We start from the raw sequence: 18,309 nt of genomic DNA on the forward strand, positions 1-18,309 counted from the left end.
TTCCTTTGCTTCGGGCTTCTGCAGCGTGTGAGAACCAAAGACGCCGCGTCCTTTGAAGGTTCTGTATGCACGTGTGTGTGCACTAATTAATCACTGTATGTATTTTTGGTGTTTCAGATATTGGCAAAACACTTGAATGATGGTGAAATCAATCAGCTTCCTCTTTTCCTCGGAGAGCCTGCAATGGTAAAATACTAGGCCTTTTCCGATCTGATATCCTTCTATTTATGGATGTGATTAGCACTTCTCCAAAATGAAGTTAATCTTGGCTTGTGATATGTTCACAAAGAGCGCTTCTGAGCCGCCCCGCACTGTCTCAACGTGACGCACGCGGCAGAGTGCAGCTCGGGTTTAACTGTCCTTTTCTGAGGCTTGCTGATAGAGCTGCCCTGTTCCCAAATGACATGTTAGTCTGTCGTACGGAACGTGGTGCTGGAGGGAGCAGCAGTCACGGATAGCAATGTTGACTGTTTTTTCCATTTCCTACTTAACAATTTTTTTTTTTTTTTTTTTTTTTTTTTTTTTTACTTTAGGAAGCTATTACAGTGGCTACTTTGGACTCTAAGTAGAATTTTTATATTTATTCCTTTTAACTGAGAGTTCCTAGCAGCCTAGATTCTAGTTCCTGCGTGACGTTAGTGGGGTTCTGTGCACTCTCTGGCATCAGGGTGAGCTAGGGTATCTGACCTCTGTCTCCCTCCCGGATCTCTGGGACAGCTCTGTCCACTGGCAGCTGGCCTGGCTCAGCAGTTCTCTTTCTGCTGCAGCCTGTGCTGTGAGGAAGGAAGCAGGAGAGAGTGATCTGAGAGAGGGCACTTAGAGGCCGCAGGACAGGGAGAAGCTGTGTTCAGGCAGGAGGAAAGTTAGCTTCCAGACGTGGACACCTCAGCCTGTTCTTCAGGGGGGATGTGAGTAAGACCTGGTGAGTTTTATGAAAGCACTGGCTCTGTCCATTTCCTTGTCAGTCCTGCCCAAGCAGCATGACGGGTGCAGTGAGAGAGACCGGGGCTTCCCAGGGAGGGTCCTGCCCCAAGCAGCAGCAGAGTGTGTGGGGGGTGCAGTTAGAGACAGTTCCCAGGGAGAACCCAGCCTGGTCCCTCAGCTGTATGACCTTGATTAAGTCTGTCTTTTTGAAGCTCGGTTTCCTCGTCTCTGTAAGCACACTGCTGCTCTGTACATAGGTCATGCGTGGCCCGTTCTTTCTTCCCTCAGTTGAGAAAACTAACAAAATATTTTCTCTGTTTTTATTCTGAAAGGAGTTTCTTTGGGATTTCCTGAACCATCAGGAGGGCCCCCGTATAAGAGACCGTTTAAGCCACGGGGAAGTCAACTTACCTGAATTCCCAAAAGAAGTAGCAAACCAGCTGCTTGCGTTCTCCATCGTACTTCTGCTGAGGTTCATCGCGGAGGATCTGTCGGCAGCCTGTAAGGTAACGTGTGGGGAAGAGAATCGTTAGATCCACTGTTACTCAGCTGTGACAGAATACAGTTTATTTTCAAATGTAATTAACCCTTAGTCACCTTTTCTTTAAGTTTATCAGAGTTCCAGTATGGCTTCATCCAAACACATAATCGTGACTTGATTTGGTTACATGCATGTATTTGATGCAACAGGTAAACCGATACTGTGTGACCAACCCAAACAGCCAGTAAAGAACAGGATTAACTAAACATATTAGGAAACTTTACAAATGATGATTAAATTGGTCGGATGGAATATTTGCATTGATCGGTCAGCTAATTCTTTTATTATTTTATAACAAATAATTTGGGTTATTGATATTTTAATCTTTTTTTCAAATTAAACATGTCACAGTTACTGTAAAGATTGTGTAGAGGTTCACACAAAACAGAAAACATGATAGGAAAAGTGACAGCACTCAGGGGCACCTTCTCGGGTGAGCACGGTTCCCAGGTGGGCATCTGCTCCCGCATCTTCCCACGAGCACACGGTGTAGCTAGAGGAAGAGACCTGTTTGTGGCTAGCATTTGTGCCACCTGGCTTTTACCAGCGGCTTGAAGTTTTTATCCGTGTATCCTCGCTTATGTAAGCTGTTCCTCATGGATGGGTGAGTTCTGACGTGTGGAACACTCCCAGTTAGAGTGTCTGAAGTACACAACCCTTGTTCACTTGGGCACGTGTGTAAGTGAATTTGTTCAAGTACAGTTCTGAAGCAAAACCTTCCAGGAAGACCATGTTTTTATCTCTGTGTTTTCTGTTACTTTGCTGTCTTTTTTTTTTTTTTTAAAGATTTTATGTATTTATTTGACAGAGAGAGACAGCGAGAGAGGGAACACAAGCAGGGGGAGTGGGAGAGGGAGAAGCAGGCTCCCAGCGGAGGAGCCTGACGCGGGGCTTGATCCCAGAATGCCGGGGTCATGACCTGAGCCAAAGGCAGACGCTTAATGACTGCGCCAGCCAGGCGCCCCAACTTTGGTGTCTTATTGTTTGTTGGAAGTCCGTGATTCTTTTGTGTACGATTAATGTCTTTTGCTCCATTTTATGCATTTTTATTTTATTTTATTTTATTTTTTTTTTTTTTTAAAGATTTTATTTATTTATTCGACAGAGATAGAGACAGCCAGTGAGAGAGGGAACACAAGCGGAGAGTGGGAGAGGAAGAAGCAGGCTCATAGTGGAGGAGCCTGATGTGGGGCTCGATCCCATAACGCCGGGATCACGCCCTGAGCCGAAGGCAGACGCTTAACCGCTGTGCCACCCAGGCGCCCCCATTTTATGCATTTTTATGGTTTATTAGCCATACTTGCCCACTCCAGTGTGCATTTTGCTTCTTATTTTTCTTGAAGTTTTGAGGTCTTTACGTTTTGGCTTATACATTTGGAATTATTCTTAAAAGACCTTTTGCTTTCCAAAATGAGAAACATATGCATGCATTTCCCTGGTACCTTTGTAGGTTTGTTTTTTTTTTTTCTATTTGCATCTTTTGATCCAGCTGGAATTTATTTAGAGAATCTAGGTTTACTTGTTTTTGTTTTTTTTGTGGGTTTTTTGTTTTTTTACAAAGGGCTTGCATGTTGGCCCGAGAGCATTTGGAAGACAGACATCTCGGTAGTGTGTGCCGTGGCCTTGATGTGCTCACCTTTGTGACACAGTTCAATGTCTGTAAGGTTACTTTCCCATCTCTCTTCTGTTTCAGAATTTCCCTGTCTCCTCCCTGTTAGGATTGTAGGCAAACGCGTACCATTACAATAAACATAAAGTCCAAGGCTAACCAAGCAACAAACAGGAATGGGCTCTTGATGGATTAATTTAGGGTAATTGATGGTTTTTATAACAGTGTAAATTATCCCCAAACATGGTGTCTCCATGTCCTCAGCCTCCCCTCCCTGAGCCTCCCCGTGAGTGGCAGTGCCATCCAGAGGCCAGAATCCTCCGCTCTTTTCTTGTCCATGTCCTGTATTCCATCCTCCACCATAGTCTTGGTCCCCAGCACTCCAGTGCCGTGTGGTGGGCCGAGCTGCCCAGCCTTCACCTGCGCTCCCTGCAATGGCCCTTTGTTCTCTTGTCAGCACAGCTGCCAGAGGGGTCCTCCATAGGCCCTCCCTCCTCCTTCCCTCCACCCTCCATCCTCCCAGGTCTCCGAGGAGAAGCCGTGTGCTCTGCCAGGCCACAGGGCCTCTTGTGGCTTCATCACTAACCTTCACATGTGTGACTTGTGGCTGCCCCACGCAGAGGTCGGCCCGCCTGCCTTGTGCACAGAACCTCTCTGCTGTGCGGTAGGACTTGGGTCTTTGAGCGAATGAAAGGTTTGCATCTGGACATATAGCGATTTGCTTTGTGCTATTGAGAATTCTGGGGAGTTACTGCTTCTGTGTGGGAAAGCAACTGATTGATTATTGGTATATTAAGTTAGCTTTCAACTCACTGACTTTTCTTTTTGTTTCTGATAGCTTTTAGTTAGTCAGCATGGATTTTCTAGTCACACAGTTACATCAGCTGTAAATAATGTTATTTTACCCTTTTCTCCAATATTTACATGTTTAACAATATGACTCATTTTTGGTTGTACCGATTTTTAATGTTTAAATTCCTGTTCTATTTGTTTTGGAGATGCTCTTATATTTTCTAGTTGTTTGGAGTCTTTCTTCTTATGTATTTCTAGTGTCACTGATTGTGGACAAAGAGCGGATGTGCCCTTTGTTATGTATCATTGTTAATTGGCTTCATTTAAAAAATCTTTGTTGGTTATGATTTGACCACTGTCTCAGACCTGTTTCAGTGAAGAGTCATGCTCTCTTACAGCTGAAGGAAAATGGTGACATGGGGGCTGTCGCATGATTCACACTCAGCCGGAGAAATCTGGGGGCCTGTCCACACATCGCAGTAACCCTTGTCTGTTTTTTCTGAACCAGGAAAAGGCAGCAATAAAATCATTGGTTGGTCTTGCAGAGGGCTACCGCGCTCACTTCCACCCAGTTTCTCAGCTTAAAAAACAGGTGAGCCGCACACGGGCCATCGGGAGGGGCGTGCACGGCTCCTGCGGCAGAGACGCCCACGGGTCCAGGAGGCCTGGCAAGCCAGACCTCAGGGGCGACTGGAGGCTGCCGCTCAGGAGCGTGGCCTTGGCCATGCAGCTCCGTCCTCCGAGCCTCATGTCCCACACCCGCTGGGCCCTAATGGTGGTGTTTGTTGTTTCTGGTGATTTTAGTACTTGAGGTGTGGTGGCTGGGCCAGCAGGTCGTTGCCTTAGCTCGGGACCGCTACCCCGTGTGCCAGTTTTGAAGAGTGGCAATGTTCCTTTTACCACGTGAGGCCACAGCTTGTCCCCTTGTGAATTAGATCGTGTAAACCACAGACATTTGAGCGTTTCTGCCAGGAAGTCCCCGTGTGGCAATGAGCTTGGGTACTTCACTCTCCACGAAGCAGGATATGAATGAGCGAGGGGCACGGATGGGGTTGTCTTCAAGAGTAGAGTAGTTGTGACAGGTGCTGATGCAGACGTCCCTCGGTGAGCTTGCCTCTGAACGAAGCTGTAGAAACCGTACGTAAGGGTTCGGGGAGGGACGTGTAGCGGCAGCTGGAAGGGACTGCCGAGACGAGACGGCAGAGTCTCCTTGATGACGTCTTAAGAGAAATAGTGTCAGAAGGGGCTGTCGGCAGTGGACGTGCAGAGAGTTCTAGAGGTGTTTTGCTGTCCTGGTGCTACGTGAGGGAAGAATTCAACCCGAATACCTGTGTCCCACGGGTTCTAGTTCAGCGGTGAGTCATGAGGCTGCAAGGGAAGACACCAGAACATGCCTGCAGCACCCCGACCTGCAGTCAGGACGGAGGAAGAGAGGGGATGAAGAAGGGGGAGAGTCCCGGAAGGAAGAGAAGCTTCAGGAAGGCAGGCTTTGCCCATAGACCTCCATGGCCGAATCTCCAGCCTCATGAGCCCTGCTGCTCGTTGGCTGCTGCTTCCAAGGCCCTGGCCGAGGCCCCTTCATGCCCCACGGTGGGTGTTTCCGACGTCACCCTCCCCAGCAGCCTCTTATTCCTGCTGCCTGCAATGTATTCATTTTTCATTTAGCGGTCTTGCAACCCATTCTTTTTAAGGTCGTTGCTCTGCTTACTACTGCTGCATGAATTACATTTAGCGGTGTCAGCGTTCGATTTGCTTACACTTTGATGAGTCAGAAATTTGGCATGGGCTTTTCCTGGTTGGTGTTCCATCTGAGAAGATGAGAAGTTGGTACCGGGCCTCCTGGAGAACCAGCGAGAGGCTCTGACCTGGCTTCCAGAGTCACACATCCTCACTTCCACTGTGTTGTCTGGGTGAAGACCATTCACCAGAGTATATCCAGGTCGGGAGGGGATATAGACCTCAGCTCTCAACAGCAGGGGCGTCAAGACTTTGCTGATCTGTTTTACAACTACTCCGCATAGTAACTACTTCCTGATCTCCTGCTAATTTCCCTGGCCTTCTCTTATCTGATTATATTGAATAACTGAGACCCAGCACCTGGCTTTAAAATGTTGTAAGATCGGTAACAATTTTAGCAATATATATCTCCTAGAAAGTGATCACTACGTTCATAATAGTTACAAACGTATTTTCCAGACTGTTATTGTAAAATCTTTAGAAGCAGTAGGACATTTTCCTCTCAGGTGCTGAGCTGCGAGAAGAGCATCAGGGTTTGGCCCCTCCTGCCTTTGCCTGAAGAGGCTGAGGAGGCAGCCAGGTGAGTTCTATCCTGGGGTCATGCAGACCTCACAGTCCCCAGTGGACGCCAGCCTCCACATGAGGTCTTGGCCACGCCATGAGAAGACCAAGTGCGGGGGGCATGCTGGGCCTCGGTGGGTGGGGCAGGCCCCTCAGTGGAGGCGCAGGGGGAGCGGTCTCCCTGCTGAGGGCCCAGCGGTGGTGGGACATTTGGGGAGACCAGACACACAGGAACGAGGGGCAGTCTTTGTGGGGAGGAAGATGGTGTCCGCTCGAAATATTTAGTGGGTGGTTAGACATAGGATCTAAAGGTCAGGAGAGAAGTGGGGACAGAGAGTTTGGAATCGGGATATAGCAGATGCACGTCATGGGAATGACACTTAGATGGTTTGTTGCTTATCTGTCGTCAACAATGTGTTGCGTTTAGCGGATCTTACCGTTTATTTTTACCACTGCCTCTGGTAGTGGCTTTTTCATTTGGGAAAACTAAGCTGTGGATTAAGTGAACCATTGAACATTGTGCGTGGGCATCGATTGGGCGTCTTCATCATCGTCCTATATCTACATGTCTTCTGTTTTCAGAGTAGAAGGTACTTCTGAAACGCAGGCCTGTGAGGCTTTATTCACAGAAATCCTGCGAGAGCTGCTCTGCCACTTGCCCGAGGGGGACGGTGTTGTCAGCGGCTGGGACCGTCTTCCCGATGAGAGGTGAGTCTCCTGCACACTCTGCGCCACAGTAAAGCGTGCGTGTGCATGACGCCGCAGACTTGAGCACAGTGCGCAACTGGCCGCTGCTCCCCAGAAGCTGACCGTCGAGGTGGTGACCGTGCCCCATGAGAATGCACGCTCTCATCCCCAGGTGCTCCCAGGTGATCCAGGAGCTCTGCGGCACCCCCGTCCCAACTCTGTTCTGTCCCAGAACTGTTCTGGAAGTACTCACCGTGCTCCGGAACATCAGCACACACTGCGCCCGCGTGTCCAGCCAGGTCGCTGCCTCTGCGGAACTGAGACACCAGCAGTGGGTGGAAAGGAGGCTGCGCTCCCGGCAGAGGCAGACCTACCTGCACATGCTCAGTAGGTGTGTGGCTCGCTGTCCTGGTCTGAAGACGCCCGCTGGGCAGGGGTTCTGTTGGGATGCAGCTCTGACCTTACTTTCAGGACATTACAGGACACAGTGTTTTCAATACTGTTATGATTTTGGTGTAAGAGAATATGGGTGCTACTGACCCCAGTGAATATCTGCATTTAAAATGTTAGCAGCAGGTCAGCTTGGGCATGCTGGCATCCTGGTTCCGTACCTGTTGTGTATTTAGGGCATTGTATATCCCTAAGAAATTACCGTCTGGGACAAATTCCTAGAACTCTGAGTTAAGTGGTATCTGTACCTATAAAGCTTTTAACGGGTTTTCCTTGGCTGCTTCTGAAAGGTCCACTCCTACCAGCAGTTTCTAAAGATGATGCCTGTTACATGACGTCCTTCCCCAAGCCCTCCCCCTGCAGACACTGAACACGTTGCCGTGTTTGCGCCATTTGTGTGTTTCTTCTTGTGACAGTCCTTTACCAAACATCAGACTGTAGGAAAGATGCTGGCAGATGGAGAGACCCAGCACCAGTGGAAGTGCTGGACATGGAGCCGGCGGTGTCCTGCTCCTGGGCCACGGCTGCTGGAAGGCTGGGTGGCAGCAGGGCAGGCGGGGCAAGGCAGGGTGGGGCACACAGGGAATGTGGCCTTCTCCTGCAAAGTCTGAATTTAAGTTCTCTTGAAAAAAGGGTCGAAAAAGAGTTTTCACCAATTTAAGTGCAAAATACTTAAATTTGTCAGATTTTAACTTCCTTCATCTTTTTTAGTATTAAGCTTCTGTCTCCTGTGCTTTACCTGATTTTATTGCTGATTGCCCTGGAATTAGTCAACATTCACGTGGTTCATGGAAAAAATACTTATGAATATCAACAGTATCTAAAGTAAGTATGTTGTATGTGTAAGAAATGAAAATTCACTTTAAGTTTTGGTGAATTTAAGTGATTTTTCACTTCTGGTTATTTTATTTTATTACTATTATTATTTTATGTTATGTTAGACACCATACAGTACATCCTTAGTTTTTGATGTAAAGTTCCATGATTCATTACTTTGTGTATAACACGCAGTGCACCATGCAATACGTCTCCTTACTACCCATCACTGGCCTATCCTACCCCCTATCCCCTCCCCTCTGAAGCCATCAGTTTGTTTCCCAGAGTCCATAGTCTCTCACGCTTCATTCCCCCTTCTGTTTACTCCCCTTTCTTTATTCCCTTCCTTCTCCTACCGATCTTTCTGCTATTTCTTATGTTCCATAAATGAGTAAAACACATGATAATTGTCTTTCTCTGCTTGACTTACTTCACTTAGCATTATCTCCTCCAGTCCCGTCCATGTTGCTGCAAATGTTGTGTAATCGTTCTTATGATAGCTGAGTAATATTCCATTGTATATGTGGACCACAGCTTCTTAATCCAGTCATCTGTTGAAGGGCATCTCGGCTCCTTCCACAGTTCTGCTATTGTGGACAATGCTGCTATGAACACTGGGGTGCGGGTGCCCATTGTTTTTTCAAACCCACAGTCTTGGTTGGCTCTTCACTGTTTTTCTCTGGATTTTGGTGCAAGTTTGTGAACCTTTAAAACTAACACCTGTGTAGGCTCATCTCAGAACGTTAAATGTGATGAGCTTGCAAACGCTTTCAGCTTTCCTCCTCTGTACCACCACCACCACCCAGAGAGTGGTACTGCTGATGCTTTGTGGGTAGCACATACCTCGTGTTTAAAGTGAACGTGGAAGCAGGACTGGCGTTTTCTTAAACTTGGAACCCAGGTGGGAACCAGGGTAGCCGCCATGCTGAATGTTATGGACCGGTGGCTTCAGATGACACCCCCCCCGCCCCCACCTTGGCACCGTTGACATTCTGCTCTGGGAGGTCATCTGCGGTAGGCCGTCTGAGCACGCACGGTGGGAGCAGCACCCTGGCCCCCTGCGCTGCGTGCCGGTAGCCCTGCACGGTGACAGCCCAAGATGATGCAGACGTTGCCAGGCACAGAGTCATCCCCAGCTGAAGACCGCTCTCTAGATGAAGGATCTGTGGACTTCCGTTATATTATTCCTTTAACTTCTAAGTTTGAAAATACTCAGAATTAGAAGTTGGGGAACATTTTAGCCTGCTTGGCAAACTGGGGAGAATGTGGAAAATAGGAGAGGACGTGATCCCCACACATTGGAGAGGAGCCCGGGAGCCATCAGATAAAAACCTCTCACAGTGCTGAGTCCGAGTGGACAGTGTCTCCGTGCAGTAGTGCACCTGCACCGTGAGCGCAGGCGTGGGATGCCCGGGGTCGGAGAGCGCACCTGCACTCAGCTGCGGGGCCTGCACAATCCCCGTCCTGGGCATTGCCTGCTCACATGGCATTTAATCCAGGCAGTCGCTAACGCCTTTTCTGGAGCTCAGTTCCATCATGTGCAACCATCTTACAAAGTGAGAGTGAGTTTAACAAGGTGCTTGGGCAAGTAACTCGTTTGGGGTCCAGCCTCCTCTCCAGGGACGTGTACGTTCAGCATCTCTTCGTCTAGCTTCTGTTCTCACTTCCTGTTTGCATGTAGTTCTTTTATTTGAATTTACAGACAAAAATTCAGTGCAGTACTTTAGTTTTAATTCCAAAACAAAAAGTGTATTTAAATCGTTGCATTTTATAATAGAATAAAGAAATTAATTTCTTTTCATTAAAACAGGTTCTTAAAGTCAATCTTGCGGTACACGGAGAACCTGGTGGTTTACACCAGCCAACAGAAGAACAAGTGGAATGAAACTATCGATCTTACACGAACAGCGCTGTTGAAAATTTGGACTTTTAGTGAAAAGAAACAAATGTTAATACATTTAGCCAAGAAATCCACAAGTAAAGGAGTTTTATGAAAACACTTAGAAGTCAAGATGCTTTTGGCTACATCTGAAAACCCAGCCTGAATAGGCTTTACCAGCATGGACATTGAAATCCAAAGGTAGGGTGGATTGCAGGCTCTATTTGATTAAGGATCAAGTTCTGTTTTTCTGCAGCTTTCTGAACTGCTGTTCCCACGTTTGTGTGAACCTCAGGCTGGGTCCCTTCCTGGGACCTGATGGCCACAGCATTTTGGCCATCATGACACAGTGTCCAGGGGGAGCTTTTCACCTACATGTCACCCAGAAAACTCAAAACAATCACTGTGGCCAGGACCCTGCCCCCATCCTCACTGGCAATGACTGGGTAGACTTCAATCCTGAGCCACCACAGGGCACGGAGAAAGAGTGTGGGCCAGTCCGGCTGCATCCTGGAGCTGAGAGTAAGGTTGGATGATCCAGATCCCATGGGACAGAGTTGGGGAGGAAGGTATGGTGGGCGGACATGGGTGCCAGGCAGCAGGTTTGCCCGTCCATGTGTGGCCAGGAGAGCAGGAGCCCTGGCACCTGTCTGGGTAGGGAGGGTTTCTCATAGGAGTGGGGAGAGCTGGAGGAGTGAGGGTCAAGGGTGCAGTTGCCCCAGTCCTGCTCAGAGAGCCAAAGTCTGTGATTCTCAAGGGCTCTCTGTGCCACTGCAGTTGTCTGGATCATCTGTCTGGTGATAGTAGCAAAGCCAGCAGCTCTCAGGACCCGCTGTGAAGCTGTCCCAGACCTCAGGTCTGCATATGTGCTAGGCCACGCACGGTGAATCGTGGCCTTTTATCCACTGTCCAAACCTCCCAGGCAGGGTCTAGCCCGTGTTCTAGTCCAAGGAACAGTGTCCACCCCGTGTGTTTCTGGCTTCTCTGCTGTTGGAAAGCAGTGCTGAGGAGACCTCAAAAGGGAAGGGGTGGTGCTGTGGGATGACAGACATTCCATCCATCCCTTGGCCAACTCAACACCCACCACCCCCTTTTAAACTAAACTCCAGGACAGAGAGCACGAGCTGTCCCTGTGATGCACCCTTCTCTGGTGCAGGTGTAGACCCCAGATCCCACGTGTCCAAGCTTCTGCTCCTGTGACATGTTCTTTTGCAGCGGTCACACCCTCCCTTGGACAGACTCTAAATGATAATTTATGGGATTAGCCACTCAACCCTCCGGATATTGGAGCTGCAATGAAAGAACTGATACATCTACCAAGCACATGGAGAGATGGGTGGAGCTCTTGTGCAACTCGCGTTTGTTCCCGGTGAGACGACAGATGTTGGTATTAAAAATTCCCTTTTCTACAACCCATTCCATGTTCCTCTGCCTCCACCACCCACTTCTGTTGGTGGTGGTTCCTCACCTGGTGGGTTGACCCGGACCTCATTCCTGAGAGGTCTCCCTCCAAGAAGTCTTTCTGTTTTGGGCAACTCATTCTCCATTGGCTCTGATTGCTGGAAATGGGAATTCTAGGAGCTTCTCCAAAGGATCTCCTAAATTCCAGACACAGTCCTGCCTGCCCCTGTCTGGCAGCAGGCCTGTCCTCAGGGGAGTGGGCAGCAGTGACCCAAGTCATTACAGTCAACCGGCTTTGCATTTTGGTTCTTGGCTTGAGGCGTCCAGGGCAGCCAGGTGACCTCTCAGCCTGCAGGCCGATGGGACACTCGTGTCACTCTGCGGAGCAGAACTTCCTAGGAACAGATATTCACGTCAGCAGAGCCCAAGATTCTCGGAGGGACGTGCTAGTGGCTGATGCAGCGGGAGGGACCATCCCCACGTCACATGCTTCCTCCAGCTGTGTGTTCGGCGCGGGCAAGACCACGCTGTAAGGTCATGAGGGGCAGTTCAGGGCACAAGTCACCGCCACAACCCAGCATCTCGAGCGGAGCCCCTGCCGTGTTGTCCAGCTGGGTGGTTGGGGGTGCAGAGCCCGAGCCGAGGTGGGGATCATCCACGGACCTTGTTGCCGGACTTCTGTGGGAGACAGACCTCTTAGAAGCAGTGCTGTCAGAACCATGGCGGTGAGTAAGGCTTTCTGGGGGCCACTGACAGGCACAGAAAGGTCACGGACATCCACAGATGGGTCATCATGTCCCTGAACACCAGGGGTGAGCTCCCACACGGGAGATGGCATCTGCATGTTGCTCCTTTCGGGAGCTCGAGCCGCTTCCCCTTCCTCAGCCCTTGTCCACAGCTGAGACCCACCTGCCACTGATTTCCAGTCCTGTTCCTTCTGAGACCTGGACTGCCACTACCCGCTTTCCTGGAGACCTGTCCTCTGGACTGTTGCATTCTCCAGGTAACATGAACTGTGACATGCGGTGCTTGACCTCCTGCTTCAGGGTCACCCTTGAGGCTCTCGTGCTACCATTCTTCACCTTTTTTTTTTTTTTTTTAAGATTTTGTTTATGTGACAGAGAGACAGCCAGCGAGAGAGGGAACACAAGCAGGGGAGTGGGAGAGGAAAAAGCAGGCTCCCAGCAGAGGAGCCTGATGTGGGGCTCGATCTCACAATGCCGGGATCACGCCCTGAGCCAAAGGCAGACGCTTAACAACTGAGCCACCCAGGCGCCCCCATTCTTCACCTTTAAGTGGTACCAGTGGTATTCTTCAGAAATCAAGTAGAACCTTTCAACAGGTGCGGCGCCTGGGGGGCTCCGTCGGTTAAGCATCCGACTCTTGGTTTCGGCTCAGGTCATGATCTCAGGGTGGTGAGATGGAGCTCTGTGTCGGGCTCCCTGCTGGGCTTGGAGTCTGCTCGAGAGTCTCTCTCCCACCTCTCCAAAATAAAGTCTTAAAGACCTTTTTTACTGGCAGGTGCTCCCAGGCAACTCTGGGTGACCGTGGGCACATGAAGAGGGTCTTGTCACTGCGGCAGCACACGTGGGCGTCTGAACCGTCTGCCGCGCCTTCAGGACACACTTGGCCCCGCCTTGTGTGCACGTCACTTCGGTTTAACGATGATGCGCTCCAGCGGCTGCCCAGCCCAAGGCTGCGAAGTGTCAGACAGCGCTCTGACCAGCTCAGGTCGTGGGAACCTGGAGTCCGTGGTGAAGTGCGGCGTCAGAGTCTGTCCCCACGTCTAGAAGGCGTGGAAGGAGAACCGTTACCTGCAGGGTAGTCTCACGCTCTGCCGCGGGTGCCGGGGGCCAGGTGGTGGCTCTGTGTTGGAACTACGGTCTGAGGGGCCGAGCATTTTCTCATTCTGGACCTCGTGCAGCACTGACTATATTGTGGGTTATTGGGTAAATGTCTACACAGTGTGCCCACGTCTGGTAAGTGTTGCTTCCAGAAGCCAGAAGAGTCTCACTGGTAACTTTCCTAGTGGCCGTGGGTGTGAACATTCCCTGATTGCTGGATCCCTGGAAACTTCAAGACCGCGGCCCCCCCCCCCCCCGCCACCAGTATCCGTGTATCTCACCCAGGTGTCTGGGACATCTTGTGTTGCATCAGCACACACCACTGGTGGCGGAAGTGTCACCATGTCCCGCGGGATGGCGAGACCATCAATGGCTCTCCCTCTGCCGCTCCCCTTTCCCTACCCATCCTCTCTTTCTCAAATAAATAAAATCTTAAAAAAAAAAAATCTGATATTCCCACCTTCCAAAGCGTTTGGGTATCTTCCTCTGAAGGGTGTCAGGGAGCTAGGCCAGTTCAGTCCGGTCGGTGTGGCCATCGTGAGGTCTAGAACTCAGTACGTTTCAGAGCCAATACTGTGTCCTCATCATCCAGCACCAGGGCATCGATGCTCACACCCCAGAATTCTGCCAGTGTAATTGGGAGAAATTAACAGTTGTTTTCTTGGGTGAAACTCTGTCCTTTTGTCTCTGTGCCTGCTGGGGTTGACCCCATTACCAACGTGGAAGCAGAAAAAGGCAGAAGTGTTGGTTCTTGAGGGTTCCTGGCAGCCGTTCGGGTGTGGCCAGCTTCAGGTGGTGCAAGAGGACATCCCTGCGGCCAGGGGGACTCTCTGGGACTTGGCATTAGAGGCCGACAGAGCTTACCCTGGATGCCTGTTCCCGTGCCCAGACCTGGCTCTGCTCCACATCCTGGCAGAGACCCCAGTTCAGTTTGTGTTTCTTCTGGGCACCACAGGGCCAGACTCCCAACTGACCACACACAGCTCCCTCTTGGATGGGCAGTGTCCTTGACACCCATGAGACTTCTCCTCCAGCCCTGCCACTCCTCCCTGACTGATGTCTAGACCCTGGCCATGTGCCTGTCCACTCCTCAGGTGCCAGGATCTGGGCAGACCACCCGGAGGACACATTTCCTGAGTGTTTTCTGGAAAGCAGCAGGAGGAGGTCAGGTTCTCAGCAGCAGACTTGGCAGAATGAGACCCCGGATATCAGGTTCATTCCCGCACTTTGGGTTTGGCCACGTGTATGGCCTTTGTCATGCAGGCACAGAAGTTTGGTTATTGTCAGCCCACCAAAAGCACAATCCTCCTTCCCATTCACTAAGTTTGAGTTCACAAAACTAATATTAACAACGCTGATTTGTGAGTTGACCATTAGAAATATTCACAAAACCAGACAGCTCAAGTTTGCGTGAACAGCAGACTGTGCCCGTGTCAGGAGAGGCTGGAAGCTCTCAGGGCTGTGAACAGGCACATTGTCACCCAGACGTGCTCGGGAGCTGGCCGGCAGCAGAGAGGCTGACGCAGAAGTGACGTCAGAGTGAGACCAAGGGGGGCAAGTGTTGGCTGAAACAGCGTGCATGCATGCAGCCTGCATCCCCTCGGGGAGACTTGGGGGTGCTCCCCAGAGGTGGCATTTGCGTTGGTTTGGGAAAACCAAGGATTTCAACAGACCCACGCAGATTGGATATGAAAAGCGGAGTCACTGAGGCCCGCTGGGTCAAGTGGCCTGGAGGGGTCGCATGCCTCCTGAGCCAGCCTTCCTCATGCTGATCCCTGCGCGGCCACCCCTGCGCCAGGCTGACTGTGGGGACCCCTGCAGAAGCCCCAGAGGTCACACAGGGCCAGTACCACACAGAGAAGGAAGCCACTTCCATCTGAGTGTCCGTCCTCACTCTCCCGACAAACACCTGTCATCGCTCACCATCAGGGTTCCTCATTGGCTGTGTCCACCCTTAGGGCCCTGACTGTGTCCCTAGTGCTTCTCACATCCCCATTTCCTTCCATTTGTCTGGCTTCTCCCCAACTCTATCCAAAAGCTGTCCAAGGGGATTCACACTCTCACTTTATTATACCAAATACATGATTTTCTTCTGTAGTTACCCTCCTGTTAAGGCATTCCAGGGGAAGTCTTACTTTCCTTAAACTGTGTCCCACCAGATTGCTTTCCCGAACAAAAGCAGTCTCTGCCCAGGCAATGAATGACCCAACACTTATGAGGCACGAAAAGATGCAATAGGATTTTGCTCTAAATTGCAAATTATTTTCCCCACTTATTTATGCTGATGATTCCCAACTATCTCAAGCCCCGACCTTAAGACTCAGTCTTCTGCCTCCTGGACAGCTAAGCACCAACACCCCACAGGCCACATTCCTTCACTTAGCATCCTCTTTCCCTCAGTCCTGCCTGTGTGTGCTCTGTCTTGGTGAAAGGCAGCACCAGGACGCCAGACTCCAGGGCTAGAACCTTGAGGGGCACATGCCAGCTCTCACCTCGCAATTTCCCATCCATCCTACCCCCTCACGTACTGCCCGAGCCTGTCCTTGTTTGTCATGTAAGGACTTGTTGAGACCCTGACTTCTCTCACCTCTTCAGTCCATGCTCTGAGCCAGAACACTCTGTTCCCTAACCACTGGTCAGATCATGTTATTCCTCTAAATAAACACCTTCCACGCAAAGGAACCAGGATGCTTTGCATGGTTCCAAGGCCCTCCCCATTTCCACCAAATGTGGGAACGTACCTCCCACATTATTTCCTGTGCATAAGAGTTTCTACAAGTGAGAACAAGAGTTGACACCACAAAGTAGGGAACAACTTCATCTTCCTCCTCCCTCTAAGATTCCATCATCGAGCCATGTATTCTTTGTTGACTTCTTTTTTTAAGATCTATTCATTTTAGAGAGAGAGAGAGCACAAAGGGGAGGGATGGGGGAGAGGGAAAGAGAGTCCCAAGCAGACTTCCCACTGAGCAGGGAGCCTGATGTGGGGCCTGATCCCACGACCCTGAGATCATGACCTGAGCTGAAACCGAGAGTCGGATGCCTAGCCGACTGAGCCCCTCTTTGCTGACTTCTTATAGATATCTTCTATTTATTAAAAGATTTTATTTATTTATTTGACAGAGAGACAGCCAGCGAGAGAGGGAACACAAGCAGGGGGAGTGGGAGAGGAAGAAGCAGGCTCATAGCGGAAGAGCCTGATGTGGGGCTCGATCCCATAAACGCCGGGATCACGCCCTGAGCCTAAGGCAGACGCTTAACGACTGCGCCACCCAGGCGCCCCAACAACATGGACTTTTAGACAAAATCCATCACAAGAGACAGAGAAGATCGTTATATAGTGATAAAGCGGTCAATTCATCAGGAGGGTTTAATAATTGTAAATATATTTGCACCCCACGTTGGAGCACGTAAATACCTAAAGCAAGTGTTGACAGAATGGAGGAAGGAATCAGCAGTAGAGTAGTACCAGGGACATCGTCCAGACAGAAGATCCATGAGGAAGCAGCAGATTGGATGACGTCATCAACCACATGGACCTAACGGGGAACGTTTCTTCCAGCAGTAGCAGGATCCGTGCTCTTGTCACACACCCATGTGGCGCTCCCCAGGAGGGAGCACGTCCCAACACATCTTGGAAGAGCGAATGCACTGCACAAATCTTTCCCGATCACAGTGGTGTGACAGTAGAAATCAATAACAGGAGGAAAACCGCAAGAGTCAAAAATCTGTGGAAATCAACGCAGTCCTGAACAATCACTGAAGACGTCAGCAGGGGACAAAACCTACCTTGAGACTAGAAGGGAGCACCCCACACCCAAACTGACGGGACGCGGCCCACGCAGGTCCCCAGGGGCCTCTCATAGTGATAAATGCGGGATCTCCTACAGACACCCTCACTGGACCTCCCAGGGAGCTAGAAAAAGAACAAATAAATCTAAACTTAGCAGAATGAAAGAAACAATCCAGATAAGACAGAGATAAATGAGAGTCCAAGATGACACAGAAACAACAAAATTCAGAGTTGGCTTTTTGAAAATATAAACAAAATTGGCAAACCTTTAGCTAGATTCACGAAGAAACAGGGAGAGAGGACCCAAATGAATAAACTCATAAATGAAGGAGGAGAAATGACAACTGATGGACTGGAATGCCGAGGATTCCGGAAACGCACCTACACAACCAACAGCGTGAGCCTGTTTGGTGGGACAGGCCCGGGTGTGGGAGGCCACCGACGGCTCTGGGGAGCCATGCTTTCAGTTTGAACAAGCATTTGCTTCAAAGACAAAAAAAGAAAATCGTGTTCTTTGAAACACAAGCAAGGGGCCTTAGCATAGCCTCTCCCCCTCGCGTCCTTGCAGGATGCTGCCATCACCCTCGCCGACACGTCTTGTCTTCCTCCTTGGAACCTGGGCACCTGTCACCTTCCGCTGTGGGAGGGAGCGCGTGGATGTGATTCAGCCACAGACCTCGGCGTGGCCAGTATCAGCCGGGGCTCTCCAGAGAAACAGAACCATGAGAAGTTCTGGCCTCTCGTAAGGAACTGGACGTCGTCCCACTTGGCGTGGAGGCTGCCACATCTGAAGTCTGTAGGACGGGCTGGCACTGGGCGGAATCTGTGTTCCGGCTGTGGGGAGAATTCCTCCCTCTCTGTGGAAGCTCTGCCGTGGCTCTTCAGGCCTCAGCCGATGGACGAGGACCACACACGTGGTGGAGGGCCGTCTGCTTTCCTCAAAGCCACTGACTGTAGGTGTTGGTCACATCTCCTGATACGTTCTCAGCAGCATCCAGACTGGGGTGTGACAGGACAGCTGGACACTGCGGCCTGGCCAAGCGGACACACAGATCGAAACACCACAGGGTGACGATGCTGGATGATGAGGGTGGGCCTGACGTGTGGGGGTGGGGGCTGGGGATTTTGAGCGCGAGCGCTGCGGGGCGAGGCAGGCTGAGGGCCTGGCCGGTGGAACCAGGGGCTGAGCCAGCGGGGAGAGAAGGCGGCTGCTGGAAACAGGACGAGGCCAGGGGGCTGGTGGTCCCCAAGCCTCTAGAAGGACCACGGTCCCCC

The 18,309-nt window shown here is 50.5% G+C and overlaps 1 protein-coding gene across 8 annotated transcripts in view; it reads left to right on the forward strand.

The window, feature by feature from the left end:
* The window catches only part of ERMARD (ER membrane associated RNA degradation), a 27,978-nt gene extending 14,910 nt beyond the window's left edge, over positions 1-13,068 (forward strand). For 4 of the 8 annotated variants that reach the window (XM_034669497.1, XM_034669495.1, XM_034669491.1 and 1 more), the window contains 8 exons: positions 118-186; positions 1,257-1,430; positions 4,375-4,458; positions 6,110-6,183; positions 6,747-6,872; positions 7,024-7,242; positions 8,013-8,126; positions 9,928-10,114. In XM_034669497.1, coding sequence (XP_034525388.1) covers positions 118-186; positions 1,257-1,430; positions 4,375-4,458; positions 6,110-6,183; positions 6,747-6,872; positions 7,024-7,242; positions 8,013-8,126; positions 9,928-10,111 — 1,044 coding nt within the window. In that variant the 3' untranslated portion in view covers positions 10,112-10,114. Of the gene's footprint in view, positions 1-117; positions 187-1,256; positions 1,431-4,374; positions 4,459-6,109; positions 6,184-6,746; positions 6,873-7,023; positions 7,243-8,012; positions 8,127-9,927; positions 10,198-11,211; positions 12,401-12,918 lie in introns of those variants that run through there. The other 4 variants (XM_034669492.1, XM_034669494.1, XR_004628234.1 and 1 more) reach the window with 3 other exon arrangements.
* Positions 13,069-18,309: the final 5,241 nt, after the last annotated feature.

The sequence above is a fragment of the Ailuropoda melanoleuca genome, chromosome 10 (genome assembly GCF_002007445.2).
Source record: "Ailuropoda melanoleuca isolate Jingjing chromosome 10, ASM200744v2, whole genome shotgun sequence".
Classification (NCBI taxonomy): domain Eukaryota; kingdom Metazoa; phylum Chordata; class Mammalia; order Carnivora; family Ursidae; genus Ailuropoda; species Ailuropoda melanoleuca.